The sequence below is a fragment of the Leptosomus discolor genome, chromosome 5 (assembly GCF_034619465.1).
Source record: "Leptosomus discolor isolate bLepDis1 chromosome 5, bLepDis1.hap2, whole genome shotgun sequence".
In the NCBI taxonomy this organism is placed as follows: domain Eukaryota; kingdom Metazoa; phylum Chordata; class Aves; order Leptosomiformes; family Leptosomidae; genus Leptosomus; species Leptosomus discolor.
Genome location: NC_141395.1, coordinates 23,107,879 through 23,128,369, shown reverse-complemented (window position 1 = coordinate 23,128,369; position 20,491 = coordinate 23,107,879). Strand labels below are relative to the sequence as shown.

General features: G+C 38.8%; 1 protein-coding gene across 1 annotated transcript; it reads right to left on the bottom strand.

The window, feature by feature from the left end:
* Positions 1 to 1,164: 1,164 nt before the first annotated feature.
* On the bottom strand, positions 1,165 to 19,419 carry DCAF17 (DDB1 and CUL4 associated factor 17). Its single transcript, XM_009949804.2, has 14 exons — positions 19,243 to 19,419; positions 17,842 to 17,945; positions 16,479 to 16,569; positions 15,389 to 15,528; positions 14,571 to 14,649; positions 14,316 to 14,405; positions 12,070 to 12,177; positions 11,438 to 11,543; positions 7,770 to 7,912; positions 6,275 to 6,384; positions 5,779 to 5,866; positions 4,102 to 4,185; positions 2,542 to 2,697; positions 1,165 to 1,798 (listed from the first exon to the last, which is right to left on the bottom strand). The coding sequence occupies exons 1-14, from the start codon at positions 19,417 to 19,419 to the stop codon at positions 1,610 to 1,612; spliced, it is 1,665 nt and encodes a 554-aa protein (XP_009948106.2). The 3' UTR covers positions 1,165 to 1,609.
* Between the last annotated feature and the right edge of the window lie 1,072 nt (positions 19,420 to 20,491).

Here is a 20,491-nt window from a genome sequence, read left to right as displayed (position 1 = left end):
TAACTGGACAGTAGAGAGGAGAGAAAAAAAATAACAGGCTTGTGGGGTTGAGATAAGGACAGGGAGATCACTCAGCATTTACCGTCACGAGCAAAACAGACTCAACTGAAAGGAAATGTGATTTATTACCAATTGACTCAGAGAGGAGTAATGAGAAATAAAACCAAATCTTAAAACACCTTCCCCCCACCCCTCCCTCCTTTCCCGGGCGTAACTTTGATCCCGATTTTCCTCCCTCCTCCTCCCCAGCGGCACAGGGGGAAAACAGGGAATGGGGGTTGGGGTCAGTTCATCACACTGTTGTTTTCTGCCACTTCTTCCTCCTCAGGGGGAGGATTCCTCACACGTTTCCCCTGCTCCAATGTGGGGTCCCCCTCACGGGAGAAAGTCCTCCATGACTTCTCCAGCGTGAGTCTTCCCAGGGGTTCAGTCCTTCATGAACTGCTCCAGCGTGGGTCTCCTCCATGGTGTGCAGTCCTTCAGAAACCGACTGCTCCAGCGTGAGCCCCCCTCATGGGGTCTCTGGCAGCAAACCTGCTCCAGTGTGGGCTTCCCTCTCTCCACGGGCCACAGGTCCTGCCAGGAGCCTGCTCCGGTGCAGGCTTCCCATGGGGTCACAGCTTCCTTCAGGTACCCACCTACTCTGGCGTGGGGGCCCTCCACGGGGTGTAGGCAGTCACCTGCTCCACCGCCCATGGGCTGCAGGGGGACAGCCTGCCTCACCATGGTCTTCACCACAGGCCGCAGGGGAATCGCTGCTCCGGTGCCTGGAGCATCTCCTCCCCCTCCTTCTGCACTGACCTTGGTGTCTGCAGGATGTTTCTCTCACATATTCTCACTCCTCTCACTCGCTGCAATTACTGCTGCACAACAACTCTTTCACTCTCTTAAATACGTTATCACAGAGGCGAAAAACGCTGTCGCTGCTTGGCTCGGCCTTGGCCAGCGGCGGGTCCGTCTTAAAGCCGGCTGGCATTGGCTGCATCTGACATCAGGGAAACTTCTAGCAGCTTCGTACAGAAGCCACCCCTGTAACCCCCCCGCTACCAAAACCTTGCCATGCAGACCCGTTACAACATAATTTATTAATACTTCTCCTTAAACCAAAACACGCACAACCAGAAAACCTGAGTGATTCCATTTCTCACACAAAACCAAGAGAAGTATTTTGTCCAAGTGGTTTAATGGTAACTCTGCCATTTTCGTACTACATATAAAAATTATCCTATACAGTTTTACACACTTTGTTTAATTAACAGCCTGTATTAAAGTTGCATAGGCATAGGTAAAACTACATAAGACAGACTGCAGCAGATGGCAGATGATCAGTATGTCCGCATCTTTCTCCTTGATGTCAAGTATTTCAATCCACTTGCTGAAGAGAAGCAGTAAGTGCTGCATCTAACATTAATGAGAAACTGGTGAATACATGAAAAGCCATTATGGATTACAGACAAGTGTACAATGTTACAGAGAAAATAAATAAAACCTCATGTAGTAGTATAAAATGTTAAGATTAAATCCTGCCTGAAAAACAGTAGTTGACTAATTCACATGTATGAAGTCCTTAAATAACATCCAATCTGAAGTCTCTGTAGTTGTTTATGTCTTAAAGATACTCAAAAATTCTCCCCCCTTTGTTGCAAAACACTCTTTCTGTTTTTTCATGGCTTGAACTTTCATCATCTTTTGCAGCATCACAGACCATTTGGTAAACATAACAACTGAACCTCCTGTTAGGCTTCTGTTCTATATGTAATACAAGGTCTTTGTCAAAGTAAACTTCGTGACTGTAGGTCTGAAATGAGAAAAAAAAATTCTGATTGCAGTCTCCATTTCCACAACTTGCTAATACCTGTACCATTTTCCTTGGGGAACAAAAACCATTTAAGATTGGTGACATCCATGTATCAGACAGGACTTTTGTGCAGATACACACAGACTGCTCTTACAGATAAAGGACAGAATTTTAAAACTTTGAGAGGTTTTCCACATGCCTATTTGAGGAATCTAAGTGCAATTCAGAGTATCTGATTTACCATCCTAAGTTGCCTATGCGGTCAATGATAAAAGAGGTGCCAAAGGTACTGAATATTTCAGACCATCGAAGTGGATGTCCACCTAAACTTGGACTGTATGAACAGCCCATTCCATCTCTCCAAATACACATATAGTGAAGTCCATGCTTAATGCATAAGTAAATCAAGTAAAGCTAGTGAGACTATTTACAAGTTGTAAAGTTAAGCTAATGTAACTAGCCAGAGGGTGAGTATTCAAGTTGATAAGTACTTCAGATATACCTAAGGACAACCCCTCCCCCAGCCAAAAATCCAAATGAATCAACCAACAAAGAAATTTTAATTTCAAATCATGGAGATTTTCAGATAAATGAACTAAAATATTTGAGTTACAATTATTTTGTAGAAACCTCATCCATAGCACTTGGCAACATTATTCATGTATCTGCTTCAAATCTGAACAAAAATGGTAGGTAAATAGGTATGGGGAAGTTTAGCATAAACAAAAGACAGGAATTCTCACCACATCCCAGGACTCCAGTAATGGAATACTCTTAAGTAGAATGCCATGTTCATTACAATGAAAGTCAAGGTGAGCTCTTCCATCAGCTCCTATTTGGGTAACTGCCACAGTGGACAACAAATCCAGTTCATCTTCATAGTCTACAATTTTGAATGTCTTAAGAAAAACAAAACCTCAAGTTTACAAATCAAACATAAATTCACATTCCCCTCTACCTAAATTGCATAGCTCTTTGTCTTTCAGGTGAAAGCAGAACTGGAAAAATTGTAGTTCTTAAGTCTTCTGGTCTGATAAACAAAACTTTGCCAGCCTGATATGCAACAGACATCTTTCCCAACACAAGTTGTCCAATGTATTTCAGCAAAATTCCTTAAGAGAGGAGAGAATAAAGTGGTATTCTGAACAATCCTAATATGCAAGTAGATGTATTTTATATATATCACAGGAAATAGAAAAAAGTACTTTGAAAGTGGCAGAAAAAACACTTAAACTCCATGCCCTCTCTTGAAGCAGACATGTTAGAGACAGTATAGCTTAAAACCATTACTGGTTTTAAGGGGATGGGTATATCAGGGTAATTCCATTCCCATGAACACCTGTATGTTTTGTTGAGAGCTCGCTCTCGCTCCACAGAGTATGTGACAATGAAGAACTCAGACTAAAAGGTGAATATTGTCATGAACCAAGTAACATACTCTTTTAAATTCAAGCCAGTATTTTTCTTCCATGATGGAAAGATATCTACTGGAATCACAAATAAAGTGTAACAGCCAGAAAAAAAAATAGTGTGCAGACTCTAATTTTTATTATGTTTAAAAAAAAAAAAAAAAAAAAAGGGATAGAAATGAACTGCAGACCTTAAGGGTTATATTGGACTGTCCTGTATTTTTACCATAGTAACATCTATTTCCTCAGAGACTGATGAATTTTAACTGTTGTGCTTATGTCAACTACAGCTCCAGCTCTAGATAGAGAGCTAAAAAGTATTCTTCATAACCTCTTGAAGCCTCAACACCAAGGCATGTGGTGTTTTCACCCTCAAGAAGCAGTTACTTAAAGGAAAAATGTTGAATACCTTATCCTGCAATCTAATCAAAGTAATTGAGAGAGAAAAATATAGTTTAGATATAGTATATCAAAGACTAGAAGAACCTAATGCAGAGAAAAAAGAAATATATTTATTTCAGTTCATAAAAGGCTGTATAAGAAATGTTGAAAGATGTTTGAATGGAGAGAAGAGTAATGGTTTGTCGCATTAACATCTCATTTCTGTGCCACTAAAGCTGATGACGTCATCACGGGGGCATAAGATCAATTTTTAAAAGACAGAGACTATCCAAAGCAAAAATGTCAATCAAGAAGAAAAGATGACAGATAAAGAGAGGAAATGAAGTAATTAGAAGCTAGGAAGACAAAGACAGCCACAGAAGAGGAATAAAGAACTCAAAGATTAACAGAGCTAAATGGTTAAGGCCACTGCACCTCAAATAGGAATGAGTTTTAGTTAGCTAAACATCTTAAATAATCCATGAACTGCTCTTAAGTCACTACGTCAGTTACCTCTTGTTCTGGGTCATCATCCAGCAAGTTAAGACGCTTTTTCACCACTCGACCATAAGCTGTTACAGTAACAGCGTTGTTCACCTTTCGAGAAAAAGAAAACAGTGGCTCTAGACTTTGAAGTGTTTTAGTTTCTTCCTATCTATTTGACAATGATCTTCATGTCTTTTGCTTTCTGACCTTGTTTTAATCTCTCAAATCTTATTTTACTCATTAGCTATGGATGGCCCTAGCGCTGCTATCTCTTCTTTATGAGTGTTCATAAACTTTGTTCAGTGGCTTTATTTAGGATATTACTGATGTTTACTCATATTCAGAGGTTCTCAGTCCTGCAGAGGTGGCAAAGGTTCTCAGCTACCATAATTTTTAGAACAAAAGTGACGGAAGCCAAGATGCTGGAATGAGAATTAAGACAGCTAACTCACCACCAATTTGTTTCTCAAACTCTTATTTCCAGGAGATGGGGAAAATAGCATCTTAAACCACCACAGCTGCTTCCACTGGGCTTCATTAACACCAGAAACATTCAAAACTGGGGTATCAGTGTCTTAATGGAAGTCAAAAGGAAAAGGCACAGCACAGGGAGGATTACAACTCCTATTTCTTTGCTCTTACTGCAACAGAAGTTATCTAAACAAACCCCACCCCAAAAAATGTATGGCAAGTCATTAGATGACAAAGCTTATCCTTTCTGAATTCAATGGAAGTTTTATTCCTGAGTTAGTGTAGCTTTTTAATACACAAACTTTTCTTCTGCAGAAGCTTCAAAATTAGTATCACTGATTTCCAGGGACTTTATACAGTACTCATAAACTATACAAACTCACTTTTATGTAAGACATAACTTTGTATGCTGAAGCAAAATGACAGTTCCAAGCACTGCCAAAAAACTTGCTTCACCAGTGTGCTCTTTAACCTTTTTAACATTTAGATTGTCTTTATGATTTTCTACCACAAAAGACTTAATGAAACAAACGAGGTGATTTAGTAGTTCATTTCTACCAGGAGGTTTAGATCATCCTCTTGCCACTTGGTTCAACCTTTCTGCACTCTTCTGACCCACTGATGATTCAGTTCCGTTCTGTTCCAGCTCCAGTTCAGCTCACTGAGCAAGCAGAAAAATACTCACCTTTTCTGTTGAGTTATTATTCTATTATTTTAGTGTACTGATTTGGCTCTGATTTGGTTAGATGAATGCCAAACCTGTCACAAGGGAGTGACAGATGTGCACGGGCAGGAAAAGAAACAGACTTCGAGAAGCAATGTATTGTCTTTGTTGTCTTATGAAGACCTACCCCTAAGTTAAGAGAGACTGGATACATTTCTAGCATTTGTATGATCGGCTTACCTGAGCACCGGAGATGCACACAATTATCACTTCATGGCACCTTCTTTTGAAGGAAATCTGTGACTATCTTTTAAGCATGTTTTATGTCAGTGATACATGGTTATACTGCACACCATAAAGAATGCTGAAAACTAAAGACTGGAGGTTTCAGAAAGCTATCCTGAAAGTGTTACTGTTTTCAAAATTTTTTTCATACAGCTTAAAGTCCAACAAGGAATATCTTTCAATAATCTTTGAATTAAGCCCACGAAACACAGTGATTACTCACATAAGCAAAATGCCTGTGTATTGCTCAAAATGATACATTTGATCTTGGACACTAAACTCACACAGTTTTCCCTGTTGGTCACAATTGTAAAATCTTCTGCAATCTCCATTTGATCTGTATTATTTTCAACTTCCTTAAGCTTCAAGACTCTTACAAAAGAAAACAGAAATTACAAAGTCAGTCATGTATTCTAATCCACCTCCATCACCACTTCTATATTTATAATTTTCAAAAATCAGGTCTATTAAAACATCAGAAATAACTGAAATTGAAATAAATTATTTTTGTAATTTATGTTTATCAGTGAAATTTTTAACACAGTGGTCCTTGAACATTTTTCATATCAAAATGTAGTGTTGCCTGCCAGTGCCCACATTCATCACACAGAAATCTGAAGATGTTTCTACCAGAGCTTCTGATTCTGACAAATTAATAAATTTTACATTCTAGGGCTTGATGAGTGTTTTGGCCAGCAAACTGTCAAACTACTGAATTTATGCAGTTACGCAACTTTTCCTCTAATGAAAAATAAGATTTGAGAAAAAAACGGGTCATACTTTACCAAATTCGGTCCCACGTGGATTATTCTACCTGACATATCTGGATGAAAATATATCCAATCAGGTTCCAGTGAACAGCATTTCATATCCTGTATGCCATTTTTTGCCTAAAGAAAGAAGGGAAAGCTTAGAATATTAGTACTTTGAAAGTTTCACAGATTTAATTAAAAAGGAAAATTAAAAAGGAGCTCCTCTCCACATACCTCTGAAGGCTTTTAAGTATTGCTCCTAATCATAACCAGAAAGGATGGCAGTAGAACAATAATAATAATATTAAAAAAAAAAAAAAGACAGACTCAGTTCCCATCTCAAAATATTCCATGGAACAGTTTCAACTTTTTTAATATGCAATAAGCAATGACCTTGTGCCACAGCTATACATGGTCCTACCTCTCCTGAAACTAAGCAAATGAAGATTTAGCCTACACTTTGCAAACGCTTCAGCAATTCCAGCAATTTGAGTGTCAAAGACATGAGATGTGTCAAGATGAGAAAAGCATTAGCACAAAGTTTGACTTGAGCCTCAAACCTCAGCCTCAGCCTCTTTTGTGCAAATTATTTGTGGAGCATGTAAGCCTGGGATAGCTTGTGATTTCAGCTGCAAGCTGGTCAAAATCTTGGAATTTTGGCAGTGGCTTTTTATTGTTAAATTCAGCTGACCCCGATCGTTCAAATTTCCAAATATATTAGCCCACACAGAAAAAAACTAGGTGAGAAAGAATTGTACCAGTCCCTTTGAATCAAAATTGATCTTCAGCTACAGTTGTGAAAGATCTGTTTTGAAAATAAGAGATAGGAGGGGGATTGTTGATTTGATCAGACTAGTAAAAGAGATGAGGACATTTACAGATGAGAAGTTTTTTTAGTGAAGAACCTGAATTAACAGGCCTAGAAGCTGCTTGTATTACAGAAGTATCTTCAGGTCAAATCCAGATCCAAAATAAAAGCTGGGATGGAGAGCTCACACAAAAGAATGTATTATCAATAGTACATAAACAAAAATAATTAGGAATGCTGCATTAAACTGAGTAATAAAATCTTTCTACGGAGAGAGACAGAAGGTACGAATCAGGCATAAACCACAAATATTAAGGAAACTTATTCTGCAATTTCTTGAAACTTAAAATGCTTCTTTAGTCATGCCATTTGGTAGGCTGACTAGTCAGAAGTGCATTAAGATGTTACCATGCAAGGAATCAGGTAATGAGATTCTGCTTGAGCCTTAACTTTTAAGCCGAGAATACCATGCTGTGTAGCACTGACAGTGCTACGATTATATTGGAATGAAGGAAATATCAGAAGCAGTACTAATTCAGAAGAAAACATTTTACACATGACTCCACTAGATAGCAGATGTAACACTGTGGGGTGATCCCTGTGAGAGCACCACACTGGAAAATAAGGGTATTGTTACCTTGAGCACTACTCAGAAGAGATAAAGACAAACGTGATACACATTCATTTCAGAGAAGCTGCTATCTGAATATATTACCAAAGCATTGTCTTTCAGAGAACAAATATGGAAGACTCCTTTATGTTTTTTCTTGTTAGGTGTGATGATATAATGCCATGGGTAACCTCCAATTTGAAATGCATTCTCCAGAGAAGATGCTTCAAATAGCAAAGGTGGGGTATCTGCAAATATTCGGTAATGTTAACACCGTTAGTAGCAGAACAATCATAATTCCATTGATCTTTACAATTCTAAATTCCAATAAGCTATTAATTCTTTAGAACTTTTGAAGACTAGTGGAAATACATTGGCTGTGATTTTTTTTTTTTTTTCTACCTCACCTAGCATCCAGGCACACATCTGCAGTTCTCTGTGGAAGGCTACTGCCTTCTTAGATCTTCATGCTGAACTGCTCTTCTGATACCTTTGACTTACTTCATTCCAAATGAGCTGGATAAGCAGAGACGCAGCAAACAATTAAAATTAATCCAGCTCATCTGAATGAGAGAGTACATACACATGAACAGATCAAAGAGCAGTTAAAAGGGTCATTATTCACTTGGGAAAAACAGTGAATAGCTGGAAACAGACTAATAGCAGCAATCTCAATAACAATTAAATGCAGAAAGATACCCAAATCTGAGGATCTCCTTTTGCATAATACAACAAAATAGTGAGGACTACAATGAACGCAATCTGTAGCTGAGTTCGTAAATACCAATAAAAATCTAGGAATTTTTTAAATCAATGATAAAACGTATCTAGTTTCCTTTTCAGTTCAGTTGGGATAAATTATACAGGTGTAGTATTTCATTCTTAGAAGTCTTCTGTGTACTAAATGAAAGAAGCATCTTTCAATGAAATGGACTGCATGGAGCTTTAGAAGTTCTACCAACCAGCTAAATAAAAGCAATTTCTACAGCTGCTATAACTGAATCAGTTCTAGACTGAAGATCAGCTCCTTCTAACAGTAAAGTGAAGTGCTGGAAAAAACATTGACAAAACACGGAGAAAATATGCAATTACAAGGGACATTTAAACAAGCAGAATATAAAAACCCAAGCTGAATTACTGTGAGGAGTACAAGGTTCCTATCTGGACTTTTGTGTCCCAAAGATCTCATCCAAATTCTGACTTGTTCTTGTCCTCCTTAGTCTAGATAATTATCCAGATCCTAGCCAATGGTGCTGTCACATGACCTCAGAAATTATGTTTACATAGTGCTTCTCTCTTTTTCCTTCATTCATGTTTCCAACAACTAGCCATCTAGCCACTTAGATTGAAAGGAATTAGTTCACTGCCCATGGAAATTAATTCTTTCCTAAGCTGGAAAGTGGCTGTCTTCTAGTTGTCTTTTGGACTAACACATGGGAAACCCGAGATTCTGTGCAAGATATATTTAAGTATAGATTATAAAAATATAGAGAAAGTTAAAGATGGAGACATAAGAGGACCTACTGATACTAAAATCTGTCAGAAAAATAGAAGTATGTCAAGAAAATTTGTCAACATTTTACCCTACTGACCTTTTCTTTTAAAATAAAGCCTGTATAGCAAGGCCCCTCAAAAATTCTGGTAAATGGACTAAATGATAGATGTAAATGTGTTTCAATAATGTATCAATCCTAAATAGTACAGGCTGCTGATAAAACATGCCTTTCTTTTCATGTTCATTTGGCAAAGATTTACAAGATCATAGCCACCTAAACCACTGTGACAGCGTGACTCTGCTGCCTCAACTCCCTCTCTCCTGCTATGTGTGACTTGCTCTTGTTGCACAACACCTCCTGTCCTCATTGTTTGTAAATCCCTTCCCTAGCATGGACAGTTTTCAAGCTCCAGTTGAGCTTCTTTGTTCACTTCCTTAAAACCCTCCAGCCTCATCTAATCATAAAGCCATAAAGTTGCTCCTGGCAGCACTAACAAGTATTTGTTCTAAATGTAAAAAAAGTATCTCAGCAAAATGTCTTCCTCTCTGTTTTTTAATGAAATATCTGTATTCTCTAATAACAAATCAAACTACAGTTTTAAGTTCAGGCTATAATGAAGATTTACAGGTACCTTTCCATTCTGTCCACTGTGACCAAAATCAAATTCCTTACCTGTCAACACCTGTAACTGACGTGGTAGGTACATGGTAGCCTGTAAGTTTTGATCTCTATACACTTCCTCTTGGGTCCCTAACACATGCTAAAAACAGCACCATAATAACTGCCATCCCTTCAGGCAATTTTTGCGGGGAAGGCTAGGACTAAATAAGCAGGAAAATTACACATAGTTAAATTATAGCAAATACAAGCTTAAACTCTGAAACTGTTAAAATCTTGCTCACCGAAGCATTACATTACATTCACCAGTCAGTCGGCCACCTCATTCTTAAAAGAAAACAGCTCAAAAACCACAGGAATGCAACTATCTGCAAAGAGCAGCCATGGTGAACGTCTGTCATGAGTTCAAAACTTCCTAACCACAAATTCTTGAATATGATTCAAGATCAAAAATGCTTTCTCCAGTACACTGTTTTAAATGTCAAAACTAAAAACTGCAATGATCTGTAAGACATGAGAACAAATCTGGTATAGGCTTCCTATTAAACTCCCACAGCATATTTTCCACAGGGCCCCTAACATTAAATTGTGGTTTTGCAGACTGAGACAGAGAGGAAAATGAGGAGAAATTTCCCTTCACAGAACCGGAGACATGAATTAGAGCAGCCTATCACTTTGTTTTGATAAAGCATTGCATTATAACTGAAAGCCTTCACTATGCAAGTCTGTATTTTAACTTTGTGTATTTCCTCAGGTTTATGTAAATCTGGCTTGGTTTGCCTGTTGTTATCTGACATTGTTTGCGACTGTAAAGACCAAAAACATTTTTCATGTGGACAGTCACCTATAAAACCATTTCATATAGAAACATTCAAAATTACAGAAATAAAAGCATTCATTATTTGACACTGGTGAAACCTACTGGTTTGGTTTTTATTGTAAGTGCCTTAAGCGTGAACTTGTGAGAATGTATTTTTAGAGTGAAAAAAAAAGTTTCAAAGAAAGTCTCAGGCTATGGTCATTCATTAAGATTCTTGGCATCAAATTCTAATCTCAAATGCACCAACAGAAATGATAGTTTGGTTTCAGAGAAATTAAAGTCATTACATAATACAGAACATTAATAAGCTAATGATTTGAGGCATAAAAATTGTTTTTAACAGATAATTTGTTCTCTCCTCAGGAATTAACTTTATTGAAACTGGCACATTTCTGACAACTTAGAATTATCAAAATGCAACTTGGACAAACTGCATTCAGTCTCTTTGAATTCCCTCTGCAAGTTAGATTAAACGTACTCACATCTTTTGCTTACATACCGTACGCTGTTTCTTGGTGTTACTAACAGCTGTCCCAGCCCTTCCCCTTTCCCAAGACCAGCTGAGTCTCAGAAATAAGGAAGGAGTTTCCACTTCATGCATTGCTTATGAAGTTTTTTCAAATACCTTAGTTGCTGTGCCAGATTACTAGGTAAATCCTATGTAATTAATTCTTGTAATTAGAAGTAAAGCTAAGCACATTTTTACTATAACCAGTAAACACAGAAATATAGCTATAGCACAATGAGTACAGCAATTTTAATGATTTTTCTTGGTCTGAAACAAGTCATAATTAATCCATAAAACCCATCAGCCAAGATAACAAAAAGATCATAAATACCTGTTATTTTAATGTTACATGGGAGACCAAATGGATACTTTCCTACAACTCCCACTTGACCATTCCAGTTGAATTCATGTCCCAAATCAAATGGCTGTTCCATGAACTAAAATAACACAGAACGATTTAGCTTTATTGATGCATATTTACTTGCTGTTCAGTTTTACTGCTGTTATTCCTGCATTCTTCATCCTCATAGACACTGCTTAAAGTCTTATTTTTGAATTAACATTTGATTTTTGACTGCAAGATTAGAAACTCAAAAGTCTTACTGCAGTTCTGTTTCAGATCAATCTTCCATGCCCATCAGTTTCTAACCTTGACACTCATCTTAGGTAACCATAGACTAGGTGTGTAAAGAAGAGCACACCCTGGCCGAGCATTTACGTAGCTCCACTCTGTATACGCTGAAGTGCCTGTCTGACCTTATCTCTTACGTTTTGCCACCTGTAAATGGTGTTGGTAGAATTTTCTGATGGTGTACCCATTCACATCTTCTAACTGTAAACAGATTTAGGCAAGAACTCTATCCTTTGACACATTCCCCATGTACCTACTGGCATTACATGAATATTTATGATTTGTTGCCCCAAAATAGCGCGGACTGTATGAAAAATTGTGTATTTCGTTACCTGTTCTGAGATGGCCTGGAAGTTATAAAGCCTGACCAGACCCATGCTATACATTACAATCAGGATTCCATTAGAAACAGCAACATCTGTCACACTATTACCAAATATCTGGAAAAAAGGAAAAGCAAAATATTCTATTAGGGAAGAAATAATTGAGAGACAATGCAAAATACTGACATTATGTCCTTAATTTTGCACTCACTTTAATTTTTTATTCTGACTAAACCCTATGATCAATGGTTTAATTAATGAAATTTTCTGTAACTCATCTGTTCTGCTGAATTTCTATAATACTTTACACTGCAGTAACACCTGAGGTTAGATTAGTCATATTCTGCAAGCAGATTCATTCTCTAATCCATTCTCAGTATATCTGCATATCATGTTACCCAGTTATTATCATACATGAATAGATTATAGTACCCAGCATCCCACAGGAATGTTAGCAAAGCTAACAACTCAATCTAAAAGTACTGATTTCAGATCTTCTGGTTCTTTCTTCATCACCAGGGTAAAATACTAGTCTAATCATGTCTCTATGACTGTGTACAGCTGTACTAAAACTACATTATCCAGCTGTCACGGAGTACAGGATTCTCTCTGAATCCAAATTAGACACACAATAATTATGCAGTATTCATCTGTGCCACTGGTTAACCCATCTCCACTGAGAAAAAACCAACAAGCTAATTCTTAATATTTAATGAATAACAACATGTGAAGTTCAGAATTTTCTTTTTTAATAGAGATGCTCGGAAGTGTAGAGTTTTCATTTCTTTAATCTGAATCACCATGTGAAAACGCAATTAAAACAGGGTTAAAACAGCCTTAAAAACAATTAAAAAAAAAAAAAAAAAAAGAAACCAAAAGCTGTAATACTTCTAAATCTTAACACTATCACTGATCTTGTGGTCAGTTTGGTTCCAAAATATATATTCACTCCTGAGAGTTTGCCTTTTATTTAGTCTTATGGCTCTTTCTCAATACATTTGTTATCTTAGGTCCCAGTGTCTTCCAGACACAAACTCTTAATAGTCTTGCAACCCTAAAGTCTCCTTTCTATCCTTGAGACCTTAGCTAGTCTGAACTCATAATTTATTGTGGTGTACCATCTCAGTAAAGCTGATGCATTAGGTGCATTCTGCAGTCTTGAACACTAACCCTAATTCTAACTCTAATCTCACCGTCACATTCCACTGATCTGTATCAGGCTTGACATTGCATTTACTGTTTGCTTTCTCTGTTGGGTGTATTCTCAAATCCCAAATTCTGCCCTGATGTTATTCCTAGCTGTAACAATTACTCTCATGAGTACTCAGTATAGGCCCAACCGAAGAAGTACCCTTTTATCTGTTTCGCCTACTACGACCATAATGAATCTGATGTGCCTTTCCTAACCAGATTGAGAATACCTTTGATACTGGTAACATTTTTTCCAGTCCTAAATACTAATGTTGAACAAAACAATACACTGTACCCCTAAACTTTCACGGGCATAAATGAAAAATATTTAACCCCACGCCTTCACTTGCCAGCCCAATCTCACTTACAGTCTCCACCCAACTCAGCACCAGCTAAAACCCACTGATCGCTCTGGACCCCAAATGAGACTGTAGCTCACGGAGCTTTAAAGACAGGCTTTGCATGTTTGTACTGTTTTGTATCCAGAACTCCCTTGACTTAAAATAGACATTTTTTTCCACCAGAACAGTAAAACTTGCCATCTGGCTTCAGGTTTCCTAATATATACACGCTTACTTACAGGTCACAAACTGACCTCAGAAAGATTGTTTCCTCCTAACTGATAAAGCAATACATATATTTACATTTTGCCATTCAATATCAACGATAATACAAGTTTGAAACATTTGTAACTGCATATAGAATTCATCGACTATTACTAGGAGTGAGTCAGAGGCATCTCTATCTTTCTTTAAATAGGTGAAAAGAAGTCTACAAACATTTTAGGATTTCCTAATTCTTACGATTGCTATAAGTAAAGGCTAAAGTCCTTCTACATGTCAAAGATTAACCCAACAGCAGGATGCATTTGTTTTTTCTCTTCTGGTCATTCGAATTAAGAATATTCCCCACAACGCCCCTATCAGACACAAGAAGAACATTACTGCTAATTAAAGTTTTAGGGCACTGTGCTTTTACAAGCTGTAAGTATGACTCCTGAAGTTTGGAGAAAATTGCATAAACTATACCTCTCATAACTACAGTACAGATCACAATTAACTTACCTTTTTGTTTATTTCTAGCATTCCAATGAATGAAAGAGGCAAAACTTGGAATACAGCAAGATAGAACAATACAGACTGTTGGATACCTGCCTGGGAAGGAACAACAGCACTGAATATAGTTATTATACTTAATGCATTTACCAATGGTAGGACACTGTCATCTTCTACCATAACAAAGCATAATGTCCCAGTAAGGTTTTTTTTTTATCAATTTCGTAAAAATTTAAAAATGACAGAGTTTTTGAACAAACTTACCTGCTGTGCTCCTGCAGGGAGCTTATACTGAGCTGACTTTACAACCATCACCTCTTGAGGAGTATCCCAGCTCAGATATCTATTTGTGACAAGAAAGGCCAATCTTAATAATTTAAAAATAATTTAATAATAAATATATTACTTCACATAAAATATAATCTACTATAAATAAACAGATCCCTGCGTCCAGGCAAACTGTTCAGTATCTGATTAAGGAGAGGTGCCTGAGATGTTTGCAATAATGCAAAACCCACAGAACTAGGAATGGCTTATTTCATACAGGATTGTGAGAAAAATTCTGGAAGTATGAACATTCACTATCTTAGTTTTTCTCCTTCCCTCCACAAATCACTGCTTTCTTATCCTTCAGCCTAAAGGAAATAATTTCTTCTGAGTACTGAAAAAAAGATGGAGTATACCAGAAGCAGTAACTGCTCTGCTTTTAAAGAGCAAAATGGCTACCCTATGGAGAAGAATGCTTGCAAATTAAAAATGGCTTAAACTTTAAACATATTTTTCTTACGTTTTATGAAGTTTGTTTTACAGCTCTTAAAGGTCATCTCCTGGTAGATTGCTATGCAATATTAAAGGCTGTAAAACTGTCAGAGAAAAGCCAACAGTAGCCTAGTTTTTGTGTCTTTCATGGAACTTAATACCAAATTCGACACCATTAATACTTAAGCTGCTGAAATTCTTCCACAGAAAACAGCATGCAGGAACAGTACCCCAGGTAATGTGCTAGCCCAACCAATCTGAAGTCAGCCATAGGATAATACTAATGATTGTTAATTATATAAAGCCTAGTCAATGTTTAATACCTGAATCTGCAACAGGAACCGGCAAGGTATATTTTTTGCAGTATTTCTCCGTTATCAGCAGAGAGACGTAGAAGCCAGTTCCGCACTGTCAAGACTATCAGGGAAGATTTATAGTCTGACGGACTTGGTAGCATTTCCCCCTACATAATAAAAAGTTATCAGAAAAAAGTTTGTACGAGGAGGATACGTAACATTTTGACACAGTAACAAGAAAACAAAAGTTAATATACATTCCTCAAAAAACTAAAGGTGGAAAGCTGCCTGTTAATCACATCAGGATCTCTAAGCTCATGTCTGTGCCAAACAGTCATCTGACTATCACATAAATAATCTGTTGTCATACTTTTTGCAAGGCAGTTATCTTTTCTAGAAAAGGCACCTTTCAAAACTTCCTTGCCTTGCAAAAATGAAGTATAACTATTACAGATATAATTGCTACTAGTCTTGAAGAGACAATTGTTTAAGTGTTGCAGAATAAGACATTCAGAAGTACTTCAACAGTAGCTGCTAAGAATGGTATTCACACTGCTTTATTTTTAGGCACCTCAGGGATGGGGCTAATATTCCTAAATTCTGTGGACACTGGATGAGAGAAAAACTCCTCAAGGAAGAGGGAGATTATATAATCTACTAGCTAGAAACAGCAGAACAGTTTTTGGGCAGAGTTGCTTCAATAGGTCTTCAGTTTATCTGTTTTTTCTTTGTTTTTTTAATATAAATCAACACATCTGGTAAAAACTAAAACTCCTCCCTACTGCCCTTGCTAATTAAAAAATAAAGAAAAAATTAAATGTTTTTATGTTGTAAGGAATTAGTTAGTTGGATAAGCATAAAAGCACTGTTTTTAAAATCTTCCCTGAAAGCTCACAAACAAGCATTTGAATGCGCTATTGAGAAATCCAGAGAAGCATACCTCTAAACATTCAGTCAAAATAAATAAGCACACGTTGCAAAAATTAAATGACATAACTCCATAAAAACATTCAGAAAACAGTTTGCAGGGAAAGAACACTCTATTCTAAATTTATTTCACTGGAAGATATTCATTTGGTTTTTTGCACAGCAATGCTCTAGTAAAAAGTAATCTTACCAGTGGGCATTCCAACAATAAAGCATCTTCTATTTTTTCTGACTTAGAACACTTCGTCTTTTGATAAAGTATTCTTGGCTCTTGTGCAATGCTGGAGGAAAGTGATTGCTAATCGTTAGTCAACTTTATGAACTACATTCTATCAACAAGTCATTTCATACAGTTTTATAAATCCCGCCTTCTTTTCAGGAAGGTCAAAAATGTAAACAAATTTAAAAGCTAACCTTCTGTATATTTTGTGGTTTGGTGTTGTGGGGTTTTTTTGTTTTGTTTTGTTTTTTAAATAACAAACTTAATAGTAACTTTCTTATTTTAGTGGTATACATTAAAAAGAAAGCATATTCCAGAAACTAACAATCATCCTGGAACATTCCCCTCAAGCTCTTCCACTGTTGCCTTTCATAACAGAAAGGTGTGGCATCACCTACAAGTATTTTAAAAAACCCTACTACTAGAATAAAGGTTTGTACTGTTCACAGTTTTCCCCTGTCCATCTCAGAGGACAAGACAAAGATAACCCTGAAAGACGTTACACAGGTTAACCCAGTACTGGAAAGCAGTCAGACAACGTATGAATAAAACACAACTAAAAAGATTTAGATCTCTGCTATAAGTGATAGATTAATTTAATTAACCCTCAGTGGTTTACACTGACACAGCAATTTGTCTTTTATGTATGACACTGTCTCAAAACTGTTCTGACCACAACTTACTCAGGAACACAGTTCTCCAAGTCCTGCTACTTCCCTCACAAGAGGGATGGGCAAGAACAGTAACTGGTATTGCAGGACTTCCCATCCTGTACCCTACCCTGCACTGCCTCCTGAGCTGTGCCTCTGCAGCTGAGCAGGGAACAGGAGAGTACATCAGATCAGAGAACTGGTCTGCAAAACACATTAACGAAAGTGTGCAAGTACTCTGCACGCTCTAGTTTTACATGAAAGATACTTCTTTAATGCAGAATTCAGACATAGTACCAAGCCTGTTTCATAGGCCAATTTTGTGACGCATTCTTTAGCACACTGCTAGTTACCAAATCACGAAGAACTACTGTTCATTTGGGTTTTTAGTGCAAAATTATCACATGGTGATAATCTTCCACTTCTATTAAAGTGTGCTGACAGCTGAAATTATACAGCACCAGTAAGATCAGACTTTCTTTCACCAAAGCAGGTGTCACACTAAGAAACAATGGCATCTGAGTGTAATTTAACAAAGATTTATGCACCTGGTTATTGTTCAGAAGTAAATTCCACTCAATTCACAGGGGCTACTTGGATGAGTATAGTTAGCAATATGTGTAGAACAAAATCACAGTGTTAAAACTGTAAGCCAGGGTAACTTTTAATTGTTAATTTATTACCTGCTAATACAGCACTGGTAATTGTCTAAGTAAATTCTTCCTCTTTCATACGCAATAGGAGATGCAGAATGAGTAGTCCAAACGTTCTTGAATTTAGTACTTTCCTGAAACAGACAGCGGGTTTAACAGTGATGGCTTTTGTAACAAACTGTCCTTTTGAAAAATATTTTATTTGGCTCCAGCAGCTTAGTAACTTGCTTTAATGGATCCCTTGCTGTTGAATACATAAAGGAAAACCTTATTTGTTTTTTTAAGCCAAGTTAAAAGACTTTTTTTAGGGAAATTTTGTCTATTTTAGAAACCAGATTAAAAGATTTTGTTATTAGCTATTATGGACAGCATGAGTAAGGAATATTTTGTCATTAAATTGCCTGCATTAAAATTAAAACTGGCAACTAAACTTTAATGGCAACTTTTAAAATCAAGGACAAAACTCCCCAGACTGTAAATGTGCACACAACTTTTATATGTAATTAACTGAATTTACTGAACACCTGACTCCATTCTGCTGTTGGTGTTTTGTGTAAAAGGTAGAAAAACATGTTTACAGTTATTTGCAAAAAATGCCTGACATGTTAATGGGATAAACTGCTCACATAAAGTTTCTTGTGTGCATTAGAGACATCAGGAGCTCTATACCATGAACAAAGGTTCCAGTCTTAAAACAAAAAATGTATCTGTGTAAGTCAGACGTACTCATTTTTATTTCAATAAATCTTCAATGCCCACCGACCTAGTTGCATAAGCAGACACTTCAGCTGACTTCCAATAAATGTATTTTCAATACAACACAATTGCCAATTCACTTCCAGATACTCACTTTCAGTGCACTTCTATAAACTACTGTGCAGAAGCAGTAGTAATCATTTTGATAAAAAAAAAAAAAATCAAGTTCACTTTAGTCTGTAATTGTTTTAACATCTATCTTTTCTGTAACATAAACTTCACTGACACATTATGGGTATGTTTACCTGAAGACCTCTGCTGATTATCTTACTTTGTTGTGAGAACGCCATTCAAATCTAACAGATGCTCCCTAAAACACTATGAATTTAATATTGGTATTAAATATAAGCCATCTCAGGGGAAGAAATAAGTGATATAAAATCTCATACAAGGCTACTTTCTAACATGACTGTTAGATTTACAAGGGCTTCCGCAGTTTTCTCACTGCATTTCTAGGTCTACATCTCTGTACATTTCTAGGTCTGAGCCTCATGAAACAAGTTTAACCATTTCTAACTCTTCAGCAAATCTGCAGCTTTTTTTCTTCCTAAACTTGTTAGTCCGCGTGACCAGTGACTTCTCTAAACACCTGGGCAGAAGACTGACGCGCAGACCACCCCAGCTGGAAGCCAGGGCACGCAGGGCTGCAGCCAGCGCCGAATGCACCGCTATTACCTGACATATTATCTTTCTGAGGAGTCCCAGGTTTTTTCTGTGGGCGATACCAGCATCTCTGGCATAAAAGCCGTGGGCCCTGCGGGTGAGAAGGCGGCAGACGTTGTGAGGAGTCCCGGGCGCCCGGGAGTCCTCCCTCCTCCCGTCGGCGGCTGAGGCGGCCGCCTGCGGGCACATTCTGGGGGCAGGCTCGCCTTTCTCCCCCACTTCTGGATCGCTCTCGGCGGGGCGAGCAGCCTCGCAGGGTCCGGGCCTGCGCAGGGTTTCTCTCACCCCCAGCCCGGCGAGAGGCGAGGCGAAGCGAAGCGGGAAAAGGCCCAAGCGTCCCTTGGCTCTCTGACTCCCGGGAGACCCAAACCGAGGCCTTGGGGCGGGGCCGCGACCGCCGCCGCGCACCACGCCTCCCGCGCCACCTCAGAGCCGGGTCACTCCAAACGCCAGCCGACAACAACCTTGCGCCACCGCCCCCCCCGCGGCCCGCCGGGGGCTGTAGTTTTCGCGGGCGGACTCCCGCAGCGCGCCCGGACTACATCTCCCGCCATGCCCCACCGCAGCTGTCGCCAGGGGCGGGCTCTGCTGAGAGCCGGGCAGCTGTGGGGCCGCGTGGGTGCCCGCGGGCGGGAGCAGGACCAGGGTCGCTCTCCTCTTACGGGGCTGCTGCGGCGTTGCCGCTGGTGAAACGCCGCACGAAGACGGTGGGGCAGGAGGAGGGTCGCTGCGCAGAGGTCGGTGAAAGCCGCCGGCAGTTGTCGCCCACCGGTGCCCGCGGAGCCGCCCGTGCACCGGGCCGTCTGCCCCAGGGCGGGCTCCGCTGCCTTACCCTGCACTGAGGGGATGAAGGCAGCGCCGTGCGCGTCGGCGTGCGGGCGTGTAGAGGAAAGCACTTTACTGCTCAATTTTTAAAATAAAGGCGGGAAAGCTTTGTTGGTGGTCGGTCGATGGGTTAAGGCAGAGTGAGAACTTCTGACTCCTCTCTGCCGACATCCTGAGGGTGAGGCCCCCGGGGCGGTCACGGCGGCGCAGAGTGCTTGGGGCATCGGCCGCCGTGGGGGCTGCTGTGTTGGGGGACGTCTGCCCGGGCCTGGGGAGGGCGATTTTAAAGGATTTGCTTAAAACTCTAGGGCCAACAGCAACTTTTCGACATGTATGTCACTCCGTTTTTATATTTTTAGAGCAATGTCCCGGAAGTTGTCATCATCATCAGCAGTTACTTGCCATCTGAGCAACTGAAGTCTGGGGAAGAAGTCGT

What these genes read in the sequence shown, in the direction of transcription:
- DCAF17 (XM_009949804.2), bottom strand. Translation starts at nt 19,419, where the DNA reads ATGTGCCCGCAGGCGGCCGCCTCAGCCGCCGACGGGAGGAGGGAGGAC. An exon ending in CTCTGAAAGACAATGCTTTG is followed by an intron (nt 6,385 to 7,769) that starts GTAATATATTCA and finishes TTCTTTCTTTAG; the next exon opens with GCAAAAAATGGCATACAGGA. An exon ending in ATGATGACCCAGAACAAGAG is followed by an intron (nt 2,698 to 4,101) that starts GTAACTGACGTA and finishes GTTTTTCTTAAG; the next exon opens with ACATTCAAAATTGTAGACTA.